This window comes from Calidris pugnax, unplaced genomic scaffold (assembly GCF_001431845.1).
Source record: "Calidris pugnax isolate Ruff unplaced genomic scaffold, ASM143184v1 scaffold211, whole genome shotgun sequence".
Taxonomy (NCBI): domain Eukaryota; kingdom Metazoa; phylum Chordata; class Aves; order Charadriiformes; family Scolopacidae; genus Calidris; species Calidris pugnax.
Genome location: NW_015091083.1, coordinates 10,339,536 through 10,366,265, shown reverse-complemented (window position 1 = coordinate 10,366,265; position 26,730 = coordinate 10,339,536). Strand labels below are relative to the sequence as shown.

At 48.4% G+C, this 26,730-nt stretch overlaps 1 protein-coding gene across 1 annotated transcript; it reads right to left on the bottom strand.

The window, feature by feature from the left end:
- Positions 1–1,905: 1,905 nt before the first annotated feature.
- INF2 (inverted formin, FH2 and WH2 domain containing) lies at positions 1,906–26,350 on the bottom strand. The gene is made up of 5 exons (XM_014957661.1): positions 26,235–26,350; positions 5,276–5,684; positions 3,805–3,920; positions 3,121–3,280; positions 1,906–1,943 (listed from the first exon to the last, which is right to left on the bottom strand). Exons 2-5 carry the CDS (start codon positions 5,667–5,669, stop codon positions 1,906–1,908), a joined length of 708 nt encoding a protein of 235 aa, XP_014813147.1. The 5' UTR covers positions 5,670–5,684; positions 26,235–26,350.
- Between the last annotated feature and the right edge of the window lie 380 nt (positions 26,351–26,730).

Genomic DNA, 26,730 nt, shown 5'->3' with positions numbered 1-26,730 from the left:
ACCCTCGCCAGCAGATCTGGAGCCACACAGCCCACCCCGTGGTGTAACTTCACACAACTGCACTTTTAGCTTCCAGGCAATTTCCTTCCCATGGTCCTGGCCCACAAACTCTGTTTTAAGCGTGCCTGCCAGCAAGACTAGTCAGCACCAGCAGCAGGATGCCAACAAGGACAGATTCCCACAAACCAAAGTGGATGCAGGGCTTAACCATCAAAAGAAAACTGTGAATTCTGAGCCCACGGCTAAATGGTATCCACATGGCTAGGGCCTTGCATCAAGACTTGACCATAAGCAGGAGGTATAGTTTCATCCTGGCTTCTGCTCAGCTTTTATCAAGTCCCACAGACTATTTCCCACACATTTGGGAAGGACTTCTGCAGGCAATGAGTGGGATGAGGGAAAACAAGGAGAGAGTGCAAGGCTGGATGGATATGTCATTCTTACTGTCATTTGCGAGCAAAAGGGCTCTGTTCACCACCGCGTCCAAGGACTCCCACAGCAGGAGGCTGGAGTCATGAGATGGTTCCAAGTGCAGCAAGCTCTGGAGGATGGAGAGCAGCTGGATGGAGACTGGAGACCGGCTCACCTGGAAGACAGGGCAACTTTCCATCATGCCAAGGCTGGTTCCAAGCAAAGCGTGTTAACTGTGCCATTGCAGGACTTTGTGCCTCACATGAGGACCTACTTACTTTATTGAAGAGAGATGAAAAGACCTCATGATGATCGTTCATGTTTATCCCATCACATATCTTTAACAATTCCTCATCATCTTCTATCTTGAACTCCTCAAATGTATCACACTGGATAAGAAGATCCTCCTCCTCTATGTCTCTGCAACATTACAGCATTCATTTTCACTGGAGAGCCCTTCACTGATTTTCAGATGATTGCTTTTGTTTAAATGGCTTTTATCTCTTTGCCTCTCAGACTCAGCCAGTCAGTATTGAAAGTACCCAACTCTACCATATTTATAAAAGATAAAATGCCATCAGTGCATCCTTTCCTGAGCTGAATGTACCTCTTTCTAGAGTTGATGCACACAAACGAATGGGACATTTCATGGCATAACCCATCTCAGTCTATGCTTTGTATGGACTTCTCCTTGGAGCTGTATCAACAGAGTGGCATTTCCACCTTTTTGAAACTGGGCCACCTTCTTCTTTGGTTTTTTTTTTTGTTTTTTTTTTTTTTTTAAAGCCAAGACAAATTGAAAATATTCCGGTGATGTTCTGGATTGAAAATCTTCCTTCTCTGTTACTCAAAATTGGATTAAAAACCACCTCAAACACTCTAAAGCCAAATTTTTCAGCACTCTTGAGACCACTCAAGTCCGGGAACTCTACCTTTGCTAGCTGACAGTACTGAAAGACCATCTCTTCCCTAATTTTTACGGGGTTGAATGAAACAATTCCAGTTACAGGGATAAAACTGCAACTCACATATAATGCATTGTAGAATTTATCATGGGTGTTTCTGACAGAACACAATTTTTAAACTAAGAAACTGTGAAGACAGGTATGTCCAGATATGCACTAGTGAAGTGTCTTAGCTGGGACCACCACCAGCAGTGGAGGGGTTTGGATCCAGCAAGCTGCTCAGTCAGCCCACAGCATCGCTTCAGGTTCAGGCCGAAATGCAGCCTTAATGAGGACATCACTCAGCCTTGCTCCATCTGTGCCCAGATCCTCTGTCAATGCCATCTGTGCCAAAAGCTGTCCCCGTGATACTGTGCCTGGTGAGGGTGTCTTAATGCTGGCCTAATGCCTCTGGTTCCCTTCTAAGTGGTGCACATAAGCTTGGTCCACCCCACCCAGGTATACACTTCACACAACTGAAGGCTGATAAGTATGAAGTTTCCACAGCTACGTTACTGTGAATCTCATTTATTAAAGAAAATGTAAATCCTTACCTTAGCTTGTCTAAAATATCCAACAGCTGAAGCCCTGCGAGAACAAAAAAATGGATATATTGGCATTATGACCTACTTGGCACTGATCTATTATAATCTTTTATATAAATTTACGCTCCTAAACACTTTGCAGAGAGAAAAAGTGAAGATATATTCAGATGGATCTGTCAAAGTGGGTAGGGTCATCTGGTAGATGAAGAGACCCACGGTACATGTCTGCAGCTATTTGAGCCACTGCAGCATCCTCCTGGAGTTACTGGGGGACACAGGAACTTCTGGGGCACGATTCACCTCAGTCCAAACTAGACATCTAAAATTGGTCGGATGAACGGTGTGGTTGAACATCCCTTGCTCTCCACAGAGAGAAATGGGGGGCAGGCTCACCAGCTCAGACGTGTGCATTTTGTGAGGTGAACCCCAATAACGGTTCCTAGGATCCCAGTATTCAAGTAGTTGGAAAGTATTTCCCAATCACAGGGCAGCTTCTGTGGCTCAGATGAGTAGACTGAGGGTGAAGAGACCTTACCTCCTCTTATGAGGAGTTTTAACATATAGGAATGTGGCCACAGAAGATAGAATCATAGAATACAATCAGTTAGGTTGGAAAAGATCTTTAAGATCATCGAGTCCAACCATAAAAAAAACAATTTACCACATCCCTACTAGAACTAGACCCAAATCTATATCTTCCAATGTTTATGACACAATAACTGAAGTAAGCACCAGATCATTGACAGAGTTGCCTCATATCATTCCCTACAGGCATTTATGAAGCACCATCATAAAGCTATTCAGAAAGAACATTGCAGCAGGCTGTTCTGCAGCCTTCACCACTGACAAGTAATTTGGTTTTAATTTCCATCTCAAATTTGTTTCTGGCTGTTTCCTACTGATTCACTCACCTGTAGACTTGATTGCATCATTGCATCACTTAGGCAATGATGTATCTATTGTTGCATCATTGCATCACTTAGGCAATGATGTGCTTCACTGAAGCACAAATCTACAGGTGAACTTTGTAGAAAAGCGGATCTGAGAATTTTACAGAATCACAGAATTGCCATGGTTGGAAAGGACCTCTGAGATCACCAAGTCCAACCATATACACACACCAAAAAAACCCTCTGCCCTCTTTAGTCACCTTATAGATACATCTGAAAATAAAACTGCCCTGTACTTGGCAACTGATTTTCTCCATCAGACATCCTTACCTATGAACTCGTTTCGGATCTGCGTCCTTGTTCTTAGCTCTTCTTTCCCCAGTATGATGGCATTGATGGCGCTCAGCAGCGTCACCATGTACGGCACGTTATCGGTGTTGGAGAGCTCGTTCATTATGACGCTGAATCGGTACTGCTGGTTCTTCACACTCTGTTAATAACACAAGTGATATTTGTGTTCAGTCAGTTCAGACACATCTACCACTTTGATGCAGATTCTCATATGGAATTAGCATCTTAAAACTCAGTTTATCCCACCATGCACAAGATAGGAAGATGATACAGGTAAAAGCATCACTCCTCCATTATGGAGCAGGGTCTGGTCAGCAAAGTCAATGAAGGTCCTTCTGGACCCCTTCATGCTTTCTGATAACTGATGCACCTACCCAAGCGTGTGGCCAGTGAAGCCCATGAACGTGGCACTATCTATTTTGCTAATCCGGTAGTGCTTTTCCTTCCAGAAAGGACCTTGTGATGGGCAGCCATCCATCCAGGCAAGTCACAGAGCAGCACCGTGGACTTTTGCTGACCAGGACAAATTTCCTAGTTTTCACATTATAAATCCCTGCCCCTCTTACCAAAATAATGCAAAATGACCTTCCTTCCTAGCCCTTTTCTGTGGTACATGGATCTACCTGCATGGATTCGTACCTCCTGCTACAGCCCAACACTTGCCTTGTAATGGTCCAGGGCATCCAAAGCCAAAGCGTGGCCATCTGATGAGTAAATGCAGAGTGCAGCCAGGAGCTCAAAGACTTGCTTTTTGACCATGACGTTAGTTGTGTCAAGTGCTGGAGGAAAACCAAAACAAAAGAGTAAAGAACGTATAATGACGTTAGTGTTCTGAATCTCAGTGTCTTCTGATACATGGCTTATGTGGATGTATCAGAAGATATAGATGTATTCTACTAGTGGTAGAAAAAAGACTGAAGGAGTGGAGCCACCACCAAGAAGATGGGAAGAGAAATGTCCCAATATATAGATATCCCATTCCAACAGCACTATGTGATAGTAACATCTAGCCAGAAGAGTAAGTGCTACAGGTATCCCATTGGCATTTTGGTGCTGTTTATGGTTGTTCATCTCTTCCATGTACCAGTGGCATGCTGCAACAGCAGCCAAGATCTCAGTCACACATTTAATTTCCCATTTTCACATATGGGTATTTTCTAGAACAGCAGATGAACCATTTTCCTCAATTAATGAGTCTTATTTTTAGTGCAGAAACACACAATATGCATATCAAGTAGGCCAATTGTTCTAACCAGTCCTCATGTATTCCCTTTTTTCCACCACTCTTTCCCTGGGAAGCTGGGAGTGGAATAGACCATCTTATTTTTCCTTTATTAGTGCACAAAGAAGCCCGAATGTTGAAAAGCCCAGGATGCCCCCCTGTTTTTCACAGCACAAAAATGCCAGTTCTATATTTCACACTGCTTAAGAAAAGGCAGGGTGGAAAGGAAGGAAGAGGACTTCTAAACTGAAGAGGGGAGCAAGCTCGCTTTCAGGCCAAATGCATTTTATAAAGAGCTACTAATAAAGGCTTCTGGGCACAGCTGTGATCTCAGCTCTGTGGAGCAGCACAGAAGTTACCCTCCCAACACCACCATCATTAAGCGCTGTGCAACAAGTCCTAGGAGATTCTCTGACGAGTTTCATACCTAAAGATGAGCCAACTGAAATGGCAGGAGAAAGGGAAACAGGCTGAGCAGCACAGAAAACGGGCTCTCCTGAGCCTCAACCATGCCACCCTTTCTTCTCTTTATGGGCTACAAGACTCCAAACCCTTTCAATTCCTCTCCCTCTGCCCTTGGGTTCACAAAGGCTAAATAGCAAATGTCTGCTGACAACTGAAGGGCCGAAGACTTCTCATGCTTGCACAGGGCTAAGGGTGGGTTTATCCCTGGTTTCTCAGTGAACTAGGAGGACAATTGTGTGGAAATGAGCCCATCTGGATAGCAATGAATGGCAAAGGCAATGCCATTTCCAAGCAATATTATTTTAAAGAAGAAAATGATCTCTTTCGTTAATCAGTTGCGACCAACAACTTTCAAGGAGCCTGGTGCAGGGCAGGAGGATAAGCCATAGAAAAGTTCCCCCACCCCATGCCGCATGTGATGGTTGAAGCAGGAAGATGTCTTCTCACCTTGGAAGAGTTTTCTGACATAGCCCTCGTTGCTCACAATGTATTCGATGCCTTTGTGGGAGTTCATGACCGCTCGCACACAGTTAATGCAGGTGAGCTGAAGCAAGGCATCAGAAATCCTGGCCACTCCTCTCCCAGACAGCCTGTCCAGGGCCTCCAAGAGGAGGTCCAGCCCGCACAGCTCCAGGAATTGGACCATCCAGGCATCATCGCTGTTCTCCAGCCGCTTCTTCAGCCCAGAGTAGTTCACCACGGATGGCATTTGCAGGAGACGGATGCACAGCTCCGGCTCTGCATTTTCCAGGTTGGCCTCTGACTGGTCGGTCTCCTGGGGTCCAAGTTTCTCCTTCAGGGCAGCCCACTTCTTGTGGGCACCTTCCTTTTTGATTGACATCGTGAACAGCTTGTCCTGAAGGAAAAAGAAAAGACAAAGTGAGAGATTTGCCTGGACTGACCAACAACCCTCCGGCAGCCCTGGTTTTTCTTCTAGTGATGCGGAGGTAAAGCTCAACTGCAGCAGGTCCCCAGCTCTCCAGCACGTAGGGTACACACTGGAACCAGTCCTCTGTTGAAGAAACTCAATATATCCCCTCCTTAACCACGCACATTACATCCAGGCCCTGAGAACTCTGTAGGGAGACTCTTAGCACATCTAAGCCAGCAAATACAGCTTTAAAAGTAGCCAATTCACACCAGTCAATAGCCACTACCTATTTTCATGCAGCGAAAGGACAAGGCTGGAAGCGGTGTTATCAGCTCTGAACTCCTTATGCCCATTAAACTACTTTAAAATCTCACTGTGCTGGAGAGGCTGTGCAGTTTCTAAGCATTCGTAATGGGCTGGAGAAGTCATTTTGAGCATATCCTGCTCACAAGAGCATCCAATTACCCTCTTATTCTTTTGCTTTTGTTTCTTTTGACTAAGCGAGTGCTATAAAACTAACCTCCGCATCAATCTCTTCCTGTCTGCCCTAATAGCAAAATAGCAAAATATGTTTGCAAAATGCAGTGCTGGCGTGTGACAAGGTGAGAGCCCGACAGGTTGCAAGGGGAGGGGACAGCAGGGGGAGGCTATGGAAACAGCACCCCGTCTTTTCCGAGATGGGGGGCACCTCCTCCAGGCTCGTCTCCCTGAAGGATATGGCCTGGCTCAAACACGACGTTACCAGCAAAGAGGGTGAGGAGCTGACCCAGCACAGACTAACAGCAAAGCCAAGTCTAGTTAACCCTGGGTGCTAAATGTTATGTTTTTAGGCAGAATCCTAAACATATTATTTTATGATTATGTTTCAGACCCACAGAGATTATAGGACGAGGGGGTAACAGTTTTAAACTGAAGGAGGGGAGACTTAGATGGGATATTAGGAAGAAATTCTTTGCTGTGAGGGTGGTGAGACACTGGAACAGGTTGCCCAGAGAAGCTGTGGCTGCCCCATCCCTGGAGGGGTTCAAGGCCAGGCTGGATGGGGCTTTGAGCAACCTGGTCTGGTGGGAGGTGTCCCTGCCCATGGCAGGGGGGTTGGAACTCAATGATTTTTGAGGTTCCTTCCATCTCTAACCATTCTATGATTAAGTTATTTTCAAAGTCCTTTTCAAGGACTTTATTTTCAAGTCCTTTTCAAAGCCGAATGCAATTGTTTTAAAGCTGAATTGCTCCCAGAGAGGACAGTTTGTCCCACAGAGAGGGGAAAAACCTGCTGGACCCACAGCCAGCCACCAACGCAACCTCCTCTCCCTGCCATGCCTCCACAGACCCCTGCTTCCCGCATGGAGCTCAAAAGTTGGTTCCCAAAATCCAGCACTTGAGGGATTGAAGGGATTACAGGAGAATCTCGCTTTCCCTTACCAGCTCCAGCACAGGGGTTTCTAGCCCTGCAGCATGTAGGGAAACAGCTTGAAAAATCTGAACTGAAAAATCTCCGAAAGGTTTTATTTGCCAGAAAGCAGAGATAAAGAATGGACTGTTTACAATGGCATCTGAACTGAAAAATCTGAACTGAAAAATCTCGGAAAGGTTTTATTTGCCAGAAAGCCGAGATAAAGAATGGACTGTTTACAACGGCGACCCGAATGCAATCGTTTTAAAGCTGAATTGCTCCCAGAGAGGACAGTTTGTCCCACAGAGAGGGGAAAAACCTGCTGGACCCACAGCCAGCCACCAACGCGACCTCCTCTCCCTGCCGTGCCTCCAGAGACCCCTGCTTCCCGCGTGGAGCTCAAAATTTGGTTCCCAAAATCCAGCGCTTCTGGGATTGAAGGGATTACAGGGGGATTGAAGGGATTACAGGAGAATCTCGCTTTCCCTTACCAGCTCCAGCACAGGGGTTTCTAGCCCTGCAGCATGTAGGGAAACAGCTTGAAAAATCTGAACTGAAAAATCTCCGAAAGGTTTTATTTGCCAGAAAGCAGAGATAAAGAATGGACTGTTTACAATGGCAGGAAATAATCTCATTATTTTAAAGCCTGCCTTGTGATTTTTCCTGGGGACTGCACTGTTGAGGAAGGTCCCAGCTCCACACCACAGCTCAGCCCCACACTACCAGCTTCTTATTTACCCCAAAGTCACAATACATGGCCAAAAAGCTTGCTCACTAATTTGCGGTAGGCATTTTGGGCATGATATTATCGGCCTAAACATGCCCCTTGGAAAGATGGGAAGTGCGTTGGGATGGGATATTTGAGAGATCTCCAACAATCCCCCCTGGGGTGAGGTGACGGTGGGACTCTCTGGCAGGGGCTCACAGCAAAGGCTGTGCTGAGTAAGGGTCAGAGGAGAGGTGGAGTTAGCAGGATACGGTCACAGAAAAATCCTTTGAGAGATTTGTGGAGAAACCCTCTTGCAGAGTTTCCCTTTGCTTCAAAGGCTGAAGAACTGGCCAAGCGCCCGGTTGCTCACTGTTCTGTAATCTGAAAAAAATGAGGGTCACGATCGAAAAACATGAAGTTGGAAATATACCATCTGAGAACACGCTGTACAGCTGAAAAGTAATAAAAGGGACCGTATAAAAAACCCCCCAAAACCCAAGCAACAAATCCTCCTGCCAAAGCACAGGCTTGAGTTCCTAAGATTTGTCATCGCTGTCTGTAGCCCAGAGCCCTGATTCGCTCCGGGTGAAATTCTTGTTGGAATTAGTCACCCTCAGTCACTCCCCTGCAACCAAGCCCAGGAATCTGGGTTAGGCTGGATGCAAAGGAGAGAAATCCTCCCTCCCCAGAGGGAGAGAAGCGAAAGTGCCCTGCCCCGGGGTCAAAGCCCTGGTGATGGGAAACATCATGCACCTCTCACCAGTCCCAAGGAGCTGCAGCCAGATCCTGCCCCGTGCTGTGCATCAAGCCCAGGGGTCCTCTTCCAGCCCCTGTGGGTGAAGACCTTCAGCATGGGGCAGCGATAAGGACCCTCTGACCAAGATGGAGCACATCCTGCCCAGGCCTTCCAGCCCCTGTGGGTGAAGACCTTCAGCACAGGGCAGTGATGAGGACCCTCTGACCAGGATGGAGCACAGCTCATCCTGCCCAGGTGCATTCTTCAGTGGCTTCCCCAAAGACCCAAGATCACTCAGCCTCCTGCTGACCTTGGGAAGGAAGACCTCCAGCACGGAGCAGTGATGGATACCACCTGATCATGGTGGAGCACAGCTTATCCCACCCAGCCCTGCCCTTCAGTGGCTTCCCCAAAGACCTGAGATCTCTCAGCCTCCTGCTGACCCGGGGAACTGGGAATCGCCTGTCCTGGATTTTTTATTTCTGTGCTGGGGATGGGCACTGCCAACCCAAGGGCTGGCAGTGGGGCCAAGCCCTGGCTCGCTGGCTGGGACTCGTCCATCCTTCTGGCTGGTTTTGGGTCCTGTGTGTGCACAGAATAGCCTCATGGTCCCACCAGGTGAGAAAGTCCACAGGAGCGGCCATCGGAGGAGGATGGTCCTCCTGGCTCCCACCTGGGCTCTGCCCTGCCCAGAGCTGTGCCGGTGGCTCGTGCCATTGGGACGAGGGGCTACAGAAGTGGCTGCTGGCCTCAAGCTCCCTCTCCCTCAGCGTGCCTCCTATTTATACCCAGCAAATCACATTTTTTATTTGCTTGTGACTGAACGTTTCTTATCGAACCAGACTACAATAGCGGGGCTGGCCTTCTGCTCCTAGTTGTACAAGTACTTCATTATGCATCGTATCAGCTACAGCAACTCAGGGAGATTACAGCAGCATTGCTGACCCTGGGCTTAGCTGATTGCTGAAAATTAAGCTTAACCAGAGCGACAGGAGAGAGGAAATACCGACAGAGCATCCTGTTTACTGGCGGATTTGTTCTGAATTGTCCTTTCCTCCCCACCTGCTCTGCACAGATGTGAAGAGATGAGAAACAAACCCAGGCAGGTACCTCTCTCCGCAGCACCGGCTTGTGTTTGGATGCACTAAAGCTGAACAAATTGGATTGATTAAATAGTCTCTCCCACAGAGAGTGCACTCTCTTAGCGGGGAGGAAAAAAGGCAGCTAATGTATCTAATCGTAAAAAGGGAATAAAATAAATAGGAGCTGTAACTATATAAATGGAAAGGAAATAAATATGGAGGAGACCGCAGTACGATTCTGCAGATGGTGTGATAAATCTGTTTACAAACACAGATATGAGTGATATATTATGAATGCAACGTCTTTCCATATTTTCCATGAAGCACAGCGTTGCAAAGCCACTCGGATACATCCTTAAAAAGGGCTGCTAGTTTCGCCTTTTATCTCTGACCACAGGAGCTTATTAGCAGGTAAATGATCTCAGCAGAGCGAGACAGATAAGGGATTAAAATGGAACACATCTATCCGGCTGTCTCAGAGGGGCCATTTAGACTATGCTGGCTGAGGGAAGGAAAGTCCCCTGACAAGAAGAGACAAGGAGTCTTTTTTTGACGCTGAATACATCTCGCCTCCCACCAGCAGAAGGGCATGGGGAGCTTTGATTTTTGCTGCCCAGACCATAGAGGAGGATGCGATGGTGGGACAATGTCCCCAGCCTCTGTGATGGACCGTGCCTGCTCCCCAGGTCACATCCTGACCGTGCTTCTGCACGTGCTGCTCTGGGGACACCCACAGCCACAACACTCACTGGGATAACTGCAACCCTCTCCTCATCTTGCCTCTCAGCCTCAGAGGATGGTTAAGGCTGATGGGGAACGACAACTAAAGAAGCATCCATGTAAAAATATTCTTAATTTGAAGAGATCCCCTTGGGAAACATAAAGGCATCATAAAAGCTCGTCCTCTTGCACCCAGCAACACTGCGGTCCGCAGTGCTAACTTTTTGGATCATTGGGTTTCCAAAGCTGTGATGTTCCCTGCATCCATCCAACCCAGTTTGTAAAATTTCCTCCTCCCTTTCTTTTTGAATCAGGTGCTACCCAGATTCAGCTTTCTGTGCCCCTCTGTCCTTCAAGTCAGCTCCCGGGGAGATGACATCTGTGGGAGATAAATCAGGGCACGTCAGTACTTTCTCCATCCTATGAAGCTGTGGAGAACAGAGCTGCACAGCACAGCTTTCAGTCTAAATTATTACATGCCTCCAGGATGACACGGATCACAGCAAGGGCCTGGGAGGACACGTAAAAAGAGACTTCTCAGGGTAGCTAAGTATAATTGAGTGAAAACAAAAGGGAGAAAAATGACAGGTCATAACCACTCTGCTTTTTTGGGAGCAGACCCATTGCCCATGGGGGTGGGGGGGGGAGATGAGGGGGAAGAGCAGCTCCTTGCTGCCCTTTGAAGAAGCCTGAATGCATTGTTGACCCCATGGGCTGCCCTCATCACCCTCCGCTTCCCTCTGCGATGCTGCTGGGGCACACCGCTGGTCCTTACCCAAAGCTCTCTTTTGCTGCTCAGCTCCTCCTCCCTCCCGTGCCTGCCCCTGGCACTCGGGAGCCCGTTCTGCCTGGCTGACTGCTAATGATAGGTTTTGCTTCTGGGTAGTTCCAGTTTTCACTCCGCCGCTGGGAATATGCCGAGCTTTTGTATTTTGCAACATGTCAGACTACTCAGTCACTAAAAAAGAAACAACATTCTGGCTTTGTGCTTTCCATAAACCACTTCAAGGAGCGTGATGGGTTTGGTTCCTCCTCTCCTCTTGCTTTTATTCCTACTATTGTGTTTTCCTGTGCAGCATCTGAACAGCTCTCGTAGATACAGGCTAACGAAATCATCCTCCCACGCACCAAAAGAAGTGGCATGGCGGGGGGGGACACCACAAATCTCTGTTTTAGAAACCAACCTGACCTCTTGGTGTGGGGGCCCTTTAGCATCAGCAGGAACCAGGAGCGTACCCAGGCTCCCAGGGGAGCTGACGGTAAGGGTAGGGTGGGAAATGGGGGACACCACAAATCTCTGTTTTAGAAACCAACCTGACCTCTTGGTGTGGGGCCCATTAGCATCAGCAGGAACCAGGAGCATACCCAGCCTCCCAGGGGAGCTGATGGTAAGGGTAGGGTGGGAAATGGAGGTGTGGGGACAAAAGGCAGGGTTTGCCCCACAAACCACAGCACAATTAGCTGCAACCCAGGCCCCTCGTGCAAATCAACTGCGAAATCATCCTCCCACGCACCAAAAGAAGTGGCATGGCGGGGGGGGACACCACAAATCTCTGTTTTAGAAACCAACCTGACCTCTTGGTGTGGGGGCCCTTTAGCATCAGCAGGAACCAGGAGCGTACCCAGGCTCCCAGGGGAGCTGACGGTAAGGGTAGGGTGGGAAATGGGGGTGTGGGGACAAAAGGCAGGGTTTGCCCCACAAACCACAGCACAATTAGCTGCAACCCAGGCCCCTCGTGCAAATCAACTGCTGCTCCGTCCTTTTCCTGCCACAGCCAGTAGCTTCACCCACCTTCAGATCTAGTTAATTCTCAATCCTCAGCTGTATCAGAGGCAGAAAACTCCCCGAAAAGGACTTCAGTGCATAGACAAAAAGGATCATACCCGTACTGATATAAATACTATGCCAGTGGTAGCTTATTCTTTTACAAATAAAGGAAAACCACGTTGTCCTCATTCAGTCCCATCCACCACTGTTAGGATGCTGTGTGCCATCACAGCTTCCCTCTCCCGGGCAAACAGAAGCTCTAATATCAAGTGATGCCCTGCACAAGTGGTAAATGCATCCATTCAGTATGGATTGGTAGCCATGGGGTTATACCAGGGTTAACCACACCAGTATAAATAATCACCAGTGCCTTCTTCCTCACCAGTAAATAAACAAGTAAATAAATCATCAGGCTGCTGCAGGCACCACATACAAATCAAGCTCAAGTGAGATGCTCAAGGATGTTTATGTGAGGATCTTCAGTGGGATCTAAAGCCTTATTTATATTTAAAGGCTGTACTAGCTTGGCTTTAAATGGGTTTCAAAACACTCTGTTACAACAGTAACGCTGTCTGAAGATGCTCGACAACCAATTTACCTTAACCCAGTAAGCCACCAGGTTTAAATCAAGCTGGTTCAGCTCTCAGACCTTTGCTTCACAAACAGCCACTGCCACCAGGGAGACCTGGCCATAAGCAACACGTGAGCCCTTCACAGAATCACAAAGAGTTGGAAGGGACCTCTGGAGATCATCTAGTCCACCTCCACCCACCAAAGCAGGTCCGCCCAGAGCAGGTTGCACAGGAACGTGTCCAGGTGGGTTTGGAATGTCTCCAGAGAAGGAGACTCCACCACCTCCCTGGGCAGCTTCTTCCAGGGCTCTGCCACCCTCACAGGAAAGAAGGTCCTCCTCATGTTTAGACGGACCTTCTTACGTTCAAGTTGTTGCCCATTTCTTCTTGTCCTATCCCTGGGCACCCCGGAAAAAAGACTGGCCCCATCCTCCTGACACCCTCCCTTTAAAGTATTTATAAGCATCGATTAGATTTCCCCTCAGCCTTTTCTTCTCCAGACTAAAAATACCCAAGTCCCTCAGCCTCTCCTTGTAAGAGAGGTGCTTTGAGAGCCAACTCAGCCAAACCATTGAAAAAGCTTTCCATGGCGGACATGAGCCCTGCATCATCCCGCACGCTGCCACAGCATCATTTGGCATTTTGGGATGCAATTTCTTACTATGATTTGGGGGGCATGTGAGAGGCAGGAACTGTTACTCAGCAACACAGAGAGCGTGGTGGTGACTTTCCAAGACTCTCATGATTCCTGCTCAAAGGGAAGCTGTCACACAAACAGATATTATGAGGGTCAAAAACCTTTCATTACTTTTTTGTTTGTTTTTTAAACACCTCCACAGGATGCCACGAGGACAGAGAAAACGGACAGAGGAAAGTATTCCTACCTCAGAGCTGAAGCCAAATTATTTTCTTGCCTCTCTCGCATGAAGGGTCCTTCTCAACCAGCTCCCCAGCCTGCTCATTTTCTCATTTTCTCCTTCCCTGCCACGCAATCTGCAGTCAATAAAGTCTAAATCCCTGAACGAGCGTGTCTGCAAATTGCACGCTCTAAGAAAGCTCAACAGGATGTCGGTGTCTAATAGTATGTAAATACCAGCCCTCGGAAAGGTGCAAGGAAGTGACTTTTCTGTAGCCTCCAGGGAAGGCATTTGCATGTCATTTGTCACCCCCCCCATTCACTCTGAGCTGGCTAGCCGATGGGAAGGTGACACTTCTCCATGGGCTGGGAAGGAGGGAGGTTTGTGCCACCACCGTACATCCATCCAGCAGCACAGGAATGGAGTCCTGGCACCAGCTGACTCAGAGCAGGGAAATGATCAGAGCAGGGAAATGATCTAGCAAAGGAAAAAAGAAAGAGAAAAAGAGAGAGAGAGAAAAGAAAAAAGAGAGAGAGAGAGAAAAGAAAAAAGAGAGAGAGAGAGAAAAGAAAAAAGAGAGAGAGAGAGAAAAGAAAAAAGAGAGAGAGAGAGAAAAGAAAAAAGAGAGAGAGAGAGAAAAGAAAAAAGAGAGAGAGAGAGAAAAGAAAAAAAAAAAAAAAAGGGAGAGGGAAAAAAAAAAAAAAAAGAGAAAAAAAAAAGAAAAAAAAAAAAAAAAAAAAAAAAGAAAGAAAGAGAAAGAGTGAAAGAGAAAGAAAAAAAAGAGGAAGAAGGCTGGCCCAGGTGGGTGGGATGGAGAGCGTGGGGGTCAAGTCCGGTGGGGACAGCCCCTTGCACCTTGCGTCAGCCACGTGGGGTTTTCGGGCTTTGTGGCACTGGGGTTTTGAACACAGCAAGATCTCAGAGGTCTTTGAAACGCTGGGAGGGCTGGGATGTCAGACCCAAATCTGCTCACCCCAGGATCAGCAGCTAGGAGAGGGGGGACACAGCGAAGGCTGGAGGCTCAGGCAGTGTCCCCAGGGGCAGGGGCTCAATGACGAGAACCCCACTTTCACCAGGGCATCCCTAAGGTCCCACTGAGCTTCAGTCCAGTCCGGCTTTTATGGGCTGAGCAGGCTCTGAAGAACTGAAAAGCTCTTTTATAATGTAAAATGTCCCTGTGACTTTCTGGTTGAGATCTCACTTGGAAAGTCGCTTGTGAGCCACAGCTGTAAAATGCATCCATTCAGCCCCTTGGGAGGTGTTCACCGAAAGCCAGTTATTATTAAATTGTGAATATTTCAACACGGCCCATTTTAGCAGAGGCCTCCTGCCTGGCTCAGGGTAGCAGTTACACATCAAATACTGTTGGGTTTTTTTTTTTTTTTTCTTACTCTGTGAGGCCTCTACCCTGAATTGAACCCCCTAGATCAAAAGTTGGAGCCCACAGCAAGAGTTTTCCTGCCTTAGTGGGGAAACTCAACCCTTGCGTACACGAGCACAGCTCCATCAAGATTAGAAATACACGGATCTGTCTTGCCCTTCCGTCCAAATTCAGCTTGCCTTTAAGAGACGAACTTGCCCACGTGCTTTCTAATTAAGGCAGTTTCACCATAACAATCAAACGTCCGGGGAAATGACTCTGCACATCTCCTCATCCTGCCGGAGGAAGCATTCTGAGAGCGTGTTTATACAATCCAAGGGAAGCATTAATTCCTGATGGGTTTTACAACAGCAAAATGAGTTTCACTTGACGTTATGCGCGCTCCTGGAGCGTAATCCCCAAGTCCTCGAAAGATTAACTGCTAATCTGGTTCTTGGGAGCAGGATGGGGCTCACAGCAGGTTTTAGGGAAAAACTAAAATGTAAGAGAAAAAAGAAAGGATTGTTGATGTTGCAAATTCCTGGACTCGCAACCATGGAAGAAATTTAAGGGGCTATCAGCTCCCATCAGGTTTCATCTGAGGCCTGAACCCATGAGTTATGCCAGAAATGTTTCTGTTCTTAGAAAGGCTGTATCATCTCTGACATGAAAAATAAGCAGAAGCAGGGAAACTGGGCGAAAAAGCAGAAAAACCAGCTCTAGGACTGCAGTGTCCCTCTGCAGGCCAGAGGGCTGGAGCACCTCTACTGTGAGGACAAAGGAGTTGGGGTTTTTCAGCCTGGAGAGGAGAAGGCTCTAGGGAGACCTTATAGCCCCCTCCAGTACCTAAAGGGGGGCTCCAGGAGAGATGGGGACTCTTGATCAAGGAGTGCAGTGATAGGATGAGGGTTAATGGTTTTAAACTGAAAGAGGGGAGATTTAGATTAGATATTAGGAAGAAACTCTTTCCTGTGAGGGTGGTGAGACATTGGAACAGATTGCCCAGACAAGCTATGGAAGCCCCATCTCTGGAGGGGTTCAAGGCCAGGCTGGATGGAGCTTCTGCCCCAGCAACTTTGTTTTCAGGTTTCTCAGAGAAGACAAATGGTTTTCCCCCAGCAAATCAGCACAAATTTTACCCTGATTCTCTAGCAGATGATTTGATGGTCCTCTGAATAATAATTATAACAAAACCAGACAGATTAAATTAAGAACTGAAAGTTCAGTCCCACGTTAGGTAAAGAAGAGCTGAGATGCTCTGCAGCTCCAGCATCACTCCACTGCCTCTGGATTGCAGCGTGGTGGCTCCCCTGCCCACATGGCAGCTCCACAAAATGCAGGAACATAATTAAATAGAAATAAATACACCCCGTTCGCCCTTAAGAATTAGGTGATTCCTAATTACAGCAATCAGTGTCTCCTCGCTGCTCCCTCTTTATGTGACAAATCGGCTCCTGGTGCCAGTGGCTTTTCTGCTAAAGTTGTGTCAAGGATTTTGGAAAGGAGACACCCAGCTCAGTTCCAGCTGGCAGGGAGAGATGCCAGCCAGAGGTCTGCTGCAACGGCTCTTTTTAGGTGATCCAGCCTAAAATGCCTAGTATTGTCTGCTACTAAATTACCAAACATCAGCACAGCCAGTATGCAAGAATTCCAGGTATAACATTCGCCTCCCCATCTCGGTGACCGGCTTGTTGGGTGCTGTGGCTCCAGTGGAGCCAGTGAAGACAACCACGTCTCTACAGGAATAAAAAATAAGGTAACTGGGAAGAAATCCAGTTAATTCAACACCTCTCATTCCTTCACGTGAGAACTGAACTCTGTGTTAAGCAACAAGAAGGACCAGTGTCGAAGCAAGTGCTGAAGAAAGGGCACTGGAAGGGGGTTTGGCCAAGCTCAAGACACATGAATCCAGGGGGACAGCCCAATCCTCCCCCTGTCCATGAGGAAGAGGAGGCATCTGGCTTTTGTGGCATGACCCTGTGCCACCGGGACAGCAGGCAACACCAGAGGAGCTGGTGGGGAGCAGATGGGGTGGGTGGGCCAGCGAGGACCTTCCCAGGCATCGCTAAAGCACAGTGAGAGTTTGCTCTCTCCTTGGGGAGCAGAGACATCTGACCTCAGGAAGGTGAGGGAGCAAGATGGGAGCCACAAAGCTGACTGCCAGCTCTTCTGGTCACTGAATTTCTCTACTGACACTCCTCTTGTCACAGACCAGCTCTCTGAGAGTTTTCTGCTCAATACAGAATCACAGAATCACATGGGGTTGGGAAAGGACCTCTAGAGATCATCTAGTCCAATCCCCCTGCCAGAGCAGGTCCACCCAGAGCAGGTCCCACAGGAACGTGTCCAGGGGGTTTTGAATTTCTCCAGAGAAGGAGACTCCACCACCTCTCTGAGCAGCCTCTTCCAGGGCTCTGCCACCCTCAAAGTAAAGAAGTTCCTCCTCATGTTTAGGTGGAACTTCTTATATTCAAGTTTGTGCCTATTTCCTCTTGTCCTGTCCCTGAACACCAGGGAAAAAAGACTGGCCCCATCCTCTTGACACCCACCCTTTAAGTATTTATAGGCATCGATTAGATTTTCCCTCAGCCTTCTCTTCTCCAGACTAAAAAGACCCAAGTCCCTCAGCCTCTCTTCGTAAAGGAGATGCTCCAGGCCCTAATCATCTTTGCAGCCCTCTGCTGTACCCTCTCCAGCAGTTCCCTGTCCTCATTGAACTGGGGATACATTCACCTTGGATGATGCTATAGGGAGAAAAAAAAAAAAAAGCTTTCTGAAGTGGTCTTTATTCAATGGATGCTTCAGATAATGGAAAATAAAGGACTCTGCTATGGCCAGCACAGTAATTTTGCATAGAACGGGGCTGATCTGCTTTAAACATCCAAAACATTCACTCCTCAGCTCCTTTGGTAGGAAGCTTCTGCAACAAAAAACATCCTGTTTTGGGCAGGGTGCTTCCAGCCGGGGAGATAAAGCCATTAACCATGGGGAACTCGGTACTTTCTTTGGACCAGAGACAACACAATTTTCTGCCACAACCCCAAACTGCACTTGCAATTCTCCCCACAGCAAAGGGCACAGACCTGTGCACGGGTTTCTGCATGTGCTCCTAAGCACAGGCTGAGGAAAGAGCCTGATGTTGATTCAGTTTATTTATCCTGCATATATATATATTACACCCGTGCTAGGGTTGCAGGGGAACCACCACGACCTGGAATTGCCAGGATGGAGGCTTCTGAGGCAGCTGAACTCTGCTCCCTTGCACAAACCCTGGTGCTGCAGTAGTGAAAAGATGAAATTACAGCAATAAAAAAAAAAAAAAAAAAAAAAAGGCCTTTTAGCCCTGTCCTGTGTACTTTTTAGCTGTACTCCTCTGGCACAGGCGCAAACCCTCCTCACTTGCACGAGAACGAAGATCTTCAGGTAGGGAATAGCTCTTCCCTGAAAACCAGGATGATGCAGGGAATAAGGGAAAGAGTTGTAGGTACCACTAAGCCAAAGAGCTCCCTGGATCCATATTAATATTCATGGACATCCCTGCTGAGCTGTGGCTGCCCCATCCCTGGAGGTGTTCAAAGCCAGGCTGGATGGGGCTTTGAGCAACCTGGTCTAGCGGGAGATGCCCCTGACCATGGCAGGGGGGTGGAACTAGATGATCTTTGAGGTCCCTTCCAACTCTAACCGTTCTATCCTTCTATGGCACACAAGGAAGCAGAGCTTTTCCAGCTGTTCTCCAGACGGGCTGCAGACACAACTCCCTCCTGTCGAGATCAGCTTTTCCATTCAACCGCCGATGAATCACGGCGGTTGGTATCTCACCTGCTGAACGGCCCGAGAACAAACATCCTGAACATTTTTGTTGAGATAAGGCTGAGGACGGCCAGGATTCCTAATGGCACAGGCAAAGTACATATTGCACACATTAAGGAGCAGAGACCCAGGTACTGCCAGGTACTTTCCTGCAAGCTGGTCTGAATACGCACCTTACTACGAGTAACCAGAGAACATGCTCAGCTACTAATTCAAGAAGTTAAGCTTTTGAGCCGTTTAAAATAAATTCTTGCAGAAGGGTGGCTTAGCACGATTTCAAAACTAATCCACTCCAAAGATGCCTTCAGACTATTCTCTCTGCTGCTGGGTGAAAAAGTTTGAAGTCCCTATTTTATAACACAGCAAACCTAGAACATTGACTGGCTTAACCTTTCACTTTGCTAGAGTACTTGGTCCAGCTGTTTCAAGAAGTTGTGTCCTCCTAGATATTATCCTTCCAGTTCTAACTCAGTCTTGGAATTAATGTGAATGGATTTTAATATGGTCCAACCAGCTGGAGGTTTATGATGGGAAATTCTCACGCTGGGGCAAAATGGCCTTACTGTACACAGGTCTAACCCACATGCAGGATATCTCATACCAGCACTTTGATCTCTTTTAATTTTTCCTGCAAAATAATTTAAATCACTTCAGAAACCAGTCACTGATATTGCTTTTTTTCTTTGTAAAGAAATCAGTTGCTCAGTCACATCCTCAGGTTTGCATAGTCCAAAGAGCTGCAGTGTTTTACGCCAGCTGAGCATGTGGCTGTCATTGATCTTCAAGAGAAAAAACACTGTATTTATCTGATAAATAAATATAGAACTAATATTAGGATACCATTTTATAGGTGATTCATCTCTACACATATGGCTTTGCTGCAACACTTGCTTACAAGTGTTATCAGAAACAGGGGTTGGGGAATTATAGGCTTGTAAATCAATTTAGCTTTGTGATAGTCCTTTCTTCTAGATAAATAGAGGCCACATTTAGGGCCTGGTAGCTGTTGTGGAGGTTCAGCGCATTTCCAATAACAGAAATAACAAACCCCAGAATTTATCCCCGGGCTTACAAAAGAAGCCTCAGGACTGGGTAAACACAAAATACCTCATGAATATTGGACAGCTTGTTCCGAAATGTGGAGCTACAGCCCATCAGTGCATAAACAAGCAAGCAGAGCCAAGCGGGCTGGAAAGCAGCCTTCCCAGGGAGAAATGGAGCAGCTCCACCAGGCATCAGATGCAAGCTGCTCGGGGAGCTGGGTACCACACCAGCATGATAGAAACCAGGAGGGAAACAAGTTATAAAACACGACAGGGAATAAAAATATTTACTCCCCAGTCCACCTTCGTGGCAGGCTCAGCTTTGTACCACTTGTGGTGTGAGTCAAGAAGAAGACAACGTTCACGAATCCCTCCTAAAGGGCAGAGCCCACCGCTGAAGTGCCAGCTAAATATTGCAACCCACAGTGTCTTTTTCCTTTCAAACTCCTTTGCTACTGGCTCGGGGCACATTTGCTTTACCTCATCCTATACGCAGCCGAAAGTTAAGCCAAGCAGAGCCAAGCGGGCTGGAAAGCAGCCTTCCCAGGGAGAAATGGAGCAGCTCCACCAGGCATCAGATGCAAGCTGCTCGGGGAGCTGGGTACCACACCAGCATGATAGAAACCAGGAGGGAAACAAGTTATAAAACGCGACAGGGAATAAAAATATTTACTCCCCAGTCCACCTTCGTGGCAGGCTCAGCTTTGTACCACTTGTGGTGTGAGTCAAGAAGAAGACAACGTTCACGAATCCCTCCTAAAGGGCAGAGCCCACCGCTGAAGTGCCAGCTAAATATTGCAACCCACAGTGTCTTTTTCCTTTCAAACTCCTTTGCTACTGGCTCGGGGCATATTTGCTTTACTGCATCGTATACGCAGCCGAAAGTTAAGCCGACCAACACCAAAGGATTTCTTTCTTTCTTTCCTTTTTTTTTTTAAATAGCAGAAGTAATTAATCTGCTTCAGAGAATGAATCAGCCTTTTCTGTGCTGGGAAAGCACAAAGGAGGAGATTGTGGTTGTTTCTGGGGCTGGAGGGAGGTTTACTCACACAACCAAGGTGGTGGAGGCAGCCCCCCAGGATCCGTAGCCAAGGGGCCAAAGCCCCAAAGCTGGTGGAAAAAGTTCATTCACCACAGCTTGGTTTCTTGGCAGGCTGTGGGGAGCAAACCATCACTCACTAAAAAAAAAAAAATAAATAAAAATCTGCTACCTCGTACTATGGGAACTTGTGTTTCCACCCTGGGGCCTCTCAGAAAATAGTATTAAAATCCATCTGGCCGCTTTCAGCCACACAATGAGTGAACAGAAAAGCAGGACGGAGGAGAAGCAGGCAGTTTGCAGAGAAACAGCCCGGGCGGTAGCCACCTTATTAAAAATAATGCAATTTAACCAACGAGCAGAAGGTAACAAAGTTATTCCTTAGCTACACCGACACAAACAGAGCCGCTCACCGAAGTTATAAATAAATAAATAGGAGTGATGCCATCCTCATTCATTGGCTCGGGGAGAGGAATGGGGCTCTGCTCTGACCAGGGCTCCTGGAAGGACTGTGTCTCCAGCTCGCTCTGCAGCTCCTGGGATGGGGACAGGGCTGGCATGTCCCCCCAGACGTGGCATCAGCCCTGCTGGGGGGACAAGGGGGAGCAGGCAGCCCTGACCCCCCCATGGAGAGGCTCACTGCAGAGCAGATGGAAGCCCAGCAGACCTGGGGGGTCTCCAAATTCATCTGACCGCCCCAAGGGGCAAATTCACCAACGTTTTCCATTTTAAACTGGAACTAAATTTAGAGTTTTTACGGCTGCAGGGTGCCTCCTTTCCCACACTTTCCTGGAGCGATCTCCAAATTCCTCCGCCATCCTTGCTCGTTAAAACGTGACTCAGCTCTCCCAGCTGGAAACGCGGGGACCAACACAGCCCCGAGGTGGCCTGCTGCCATTAGTGATGTCCTGCTTCAGCATTAACCATCAGCTTGGGAGCAGCAGAGGCAACAGAAAGCTTTGCAAGTGGGATTTGGAGAGAAATCAGTGTTGGCAAACCTGTGGGTACTTAGTGAGCAGCTGCGCAACCCATCAACTGGAGTTTCTCTCTTGTCCCTTTTGGGAAAGTCCTCCTAGCACCAATGGCTGGCTGAGGACACCTGCACAACAGAGTCTAAGGGAGCAGCCATGCAACCAGGAAATTCCTCCTCTGCACTTAAAACATTCCCCCAGATTAATAACATAACAAACCTCAGCTTAATAACATAACAAACCTCAGCTGAGGCAAAATAATGGCCGTGATAAGAAAAACAAATGGGAAGTCAATGCAAAATAGCACCACCTGGTGACACCCAACTAAAGCCACGGAAATTGAGCACTGTGCTCTACCAACTACAAAATTTGGCAGCTCTTCATTTGCCTTTACTTTTTTTTTTTTTTAATGGGACACAGTGCTGGAGCAACGTCTCTTCTGAAGTGAGCTGTTACTTTTAGGACAACTACAACATTTTGGACTTGGCTGAGTGACTCCAACGCTGGGCTGAGGACTTCATCCACTGGCTCTCAGTCCTCCATTCTGCCTTTGCCCAACCTCCTTTACCAGCTCAGTAGGTTTCCCAGAGCACCACGAAATACATCATCAAATGCTACAGAGCTTTTTGCAAACGCTATTGCTTGCTTAAGATTTTTTTCATTGATCTGTGGCTTCAGCATTCCCAGCACTCTGAAATGTCAGCTCAGGTATTAAACTAGGAGAAACAGCTGAATCTGTGAACAATACCTGCATGTTACATCCAATAGAAAACCCAACACGCTGTCAGACCCTCTCCTGATGCTTTTCCCAGATGTGAAGGGCTGGGTTGAGAAAACAGCAACAGACGTTCACCTGGCACGTTGTACAACCACTTAGATCTAACTGCAGCCGCTCTCATAGGTGCCAGGCTCTGACTCAGGGGCTCATGAGCTCCACACACCCTCCTCCTATTTGTTTCCACACTCAGTTCCATAAAAATCGGCTCCTCGTCTACCACTGACGACATCTGGTAGCAATCATAAGGCTTGGCCATTGCTCACTAGTTATTTTTTCCTAGGAAAGAGGAACCAGACGATACTTGCCCTTGATGAGGAGGATCCCGAGGTGGCACCAAGAAGCTGAGCAAACACTGCAAACCCCCCCTTTTTTTTTTTTTTTTTTTTTTGAAGTGCTCCCATCTTGTGCTTTGTTCCAGAACTGGAACAACTGGAGTGCTGGGACAGCCCCACACCACATCTACCAGCACCATGTCCCCCCTCTGTTACAAAGAGAAATCCAAGGCTCAGAATTTGATGTCACTTTTTTAAACTTCTCCCAATTTGGTCTCAGCACCTCAACTGACAGCATGGGACCCAAGAGCTCTCTGTATCATTAAAATCCAACAATTTGGTCTCAGCACCTCAACTGACAGCACAGGACCTAAGAGCTCTCTGTATCATTAAAATCCAGATTTTTCGCCCGCTCTGTGGCAGCACTTGGTGCTCTCGGAGCATTTTCTGCCCACAGGGAGATGAAGGCAGCCTTTGCAGCACAGGGCTCACAAGCCCTCTGTGATAAACTGCTCCAGACTTGAATTTGGTGAATAATCCCAAAGGGATTATAACATACTGGGTCAGCAGCACACAGTCATTCTCCAGCCTCCCTCCTGCACCGAACACCAGGGGTGCAGGGTCTATCCAGCTTCTGCAAAATACGATGCTATTTTTCACCTGGTTAGATAAAAAGCCGTGTACAACGTTAAGGAAGGGAACAGGGGTAACTCCTTGTGATGTGTCTGTCTGCACCTACCGACCACGGGCAAGAAGAGCTGGATTTGTTCAGCGCCGCTGTGTGATCCTACCAGTTGACTTTTGTTGATTCAGTGGGTGGTATTTCCTCTGAATCATTATTGATATGTAATTGCAAATATTAAGAGCAAGGATATTGAACTGGGAGTTAAATCTGAGCTCGGATACAGGCACCGAGTTTGTCTGAAGGTCCCCCAACTGTTTCAGCTCTTGGAATATTGTTCACTGCCTAATCCATGGCATTGTGTTGCTCCCCGTTGCTGAATTGCTCCCATCTTCTACTCATGGCTGGTTACGGTACAACGGTGAGATTAAAAATCTCTCATCAACAGAATAATCGTTGCAGGAAAAATAATAATAATTGAAGACATGGAAGTAAATGGGGAGGAAAGAGGGACAAAATGCAACTCCGTTTGCTTTGATAAGAACAATTTTCTACTCAGTTGCTCTGGGAAACCTATCCGGAGTACCTGGCAGACAAGAAAGGGGTAGAGTTCAGCTTCCAACACATTTGAAGCACAGCTGCTTGCCAGGAGGCTCAGTGAACCTGGGAGTTATGACACAAAAGATGAAAATTTGTAATAAATAGGGTACAGGCCTATAAGGATCAGACCGGCAGTCCCACAGAAGGGGTCAGGCTGAGTTTGGCAGGGGTCGCTATCAAACATCCTACAAAACATCTCCCTTCACCAGGGAGTGAGCAGGAGAAAGCTGGGAGAACACTGTACCAGCACAGAGCAAGAGGATGTGCAATAAAATAAGAGGACTGGGATCAGACAGGCACTTGGAGATGAAAATCCCATTTTTCCACCCCCATCACGGGCCAGGAGAAGCCTGAGGAGGAGATTAAGTGCAATACCTACCAGGTGAGGTATTTATTTCTAGGAGAGGTTTCAAAGCACGAGAGGCACCAGACAGAGCTCTGAGCCTGGCAGCTCTGCTCAGCGGCGGGGAAGCCGGAGAGCCAGAAGCCCAGCACAGGGCTGCTGGGGATCAGCAGAAGCCAGAGCCTGCTTCATCAAAGCAGATGGCAAGTTCTAGCTTGTTGGGCATTGCGCAGCGAGGAGAAAAGCATGCAACTCCTATTTCTACACTGATAAGAGGGAAGAGCATCAGACTGGAAGAACTAAGCCATCACAGTGCAAATACAAAAGAAGAGAACGCCATATATTGAGGGAAAAAAAAAAATATAATATCAGTTCAATAAAGTTCTGAAGCTTCTCCTTCCCAGGACACTGGGAACAAATGAATTATGGTGGTGTGCAATAAGGCATAATATCATTCAGTGCTCAGATTTGCTGACCTGCCCGGTCCCTTCCTGTCCTACATTTACATTATCTTTTACACAATGGGTCTTGTACACAGCTTGCAGCAAAATTCTTGGACAACAGCCTAGAATGGTATTATTAACTTATAACAGGACCAAAAAAAAAAAAAAATCACATATGCTCATAGGTTCCTGCAATCCCCCCGCCCCCCTGCCCACAATTTTGGCATCCAGCGCTCCCTCTGTGTGCAAAAAACAAGCTTAGGTGGTGGAAGAGAAATGAGATTAGTAGCCAGACAGCCCAAATTCTGAGCAAGTTCAGTAGGATGATTGCAACCTTACTGTAACTCTGCTGACTCCAAACTTTTCTTTTTAACTGACTTAGGCCAGAAGTTTCCTCGCAGTCTATGAGGGAGCCTGATGGGTTTCACAGCCTGCAGCTTGTTTACTCAGAGAAATACCTCACTCTTAGGAATCCGAGAAAAAATTATGTACAGCTCACAATGCTGATCTGGTACAGGGAGGGAGGACCCTGAACACCGTTTTGGGGTATTTCTCCTAAGATCTGTGAATCCGAGCAACTCCTTCCCCGCCCCCAAGCTCTGGAATTCAGCTCTGGGTGCTGATGTTGCAAGAAGCCACTTCATCATTGCAGAGCTATTGAGCAAAAGGGAGGATCAGGCAGGAGAGAAGTATGTAAGTAAACCCCGGCAGGACTTGGGAGACCTTGTCCAAAAACCACTGGATAACAGAATCTTTCAAAATAAAAGCCTGAAACCAGCCCAGCTCCGGGAGCAGACACGGCAGCCCTATGCTATGTGGTGGCAGATGCACTGTCACAGCAGGACCACATCCCTCCTGGCCATCACACCTGCAACCTGGGCCACCTCGCACCTACATGTCACACCGCTGCCCCGCAACCTGGACCACGTTGCCCTTGGACACGGTGACCCAAACCACGTCCAGCCCCTACCACGGCCTCTTCCAAACCACAACCCGGGCCGGCTCCCACCTGCACCACTTGTATCTGGACCTCATCTCACCACTGTTGATCCTGCAACCCCGACTGACCCCAGACCTGTTCCACGCACCGCCAAACCGGTGGCGGGGACCATGTCCCAGATAGATGGGATGTGCTGTCACACCTGCAACCCAGCCCAGGTCCCACCTACGCCTCCCACCCGTTGTACCCCTCGTTCTCCCCATCTCTGCAGCCCCCAGCATCCCCCCCGAGCACCCCCCGGAGCTCCGGTGGTCCACCAACCCCATCTCACCGGCTGGGACCGGGGAGGAGGATGCCCAGCCGGGCTGCAACCCTGCGAAGGGAAGGATTCAACCCAACTTCTCCCAACCGAGAAGATACCCCACCACCACCTTCCCACCCATCATCACCCCCGGGGTGGGGGGAGCTCGGTCTTACCGGGGGGGTCTCCTTCGGGGCGGTGGGCGGCCAGGCTCGGTGCGGTGCGGCGGACACCGACCCTCCGCCGGAGCCCGCAGCCGCCGGGCTCTACCCGCTGGCGGGAGCCGCGCCCGGTTCCGGGGCGGAGCGCGGGCGGTGCGGGGGGGTTTGTAGGGCGGGGGGGGGTAGGAATCGTCCGGTCCGGCCCCGACGGGGAAGTTTTCGCCCCGCCCGGTCCTGCCGCCGCCCCCGCGGACGGGACCGGGGGTACGGGCAGCGCCTCCCCGGGGGAAGGGTCGGCATCCCCGGTGCTGCGCCTCCCCCCCCTTGCCGCCCCCCACCTCCCCAGATGGGGTCCCCCTTCTTTCTGTCGCCCGTGGGCATCCTGGAGGCGAGCGCTGCCTCCCGCCCCGGTAATAGGCTTCTCCCAGCCCGAGCTGCTCGTTGCCCCGGCGTGGGGTCCTTCTCTGTCCCGGGATGGGGGCTTGAACCCACCGCGGGTCCCTCCCTGTCC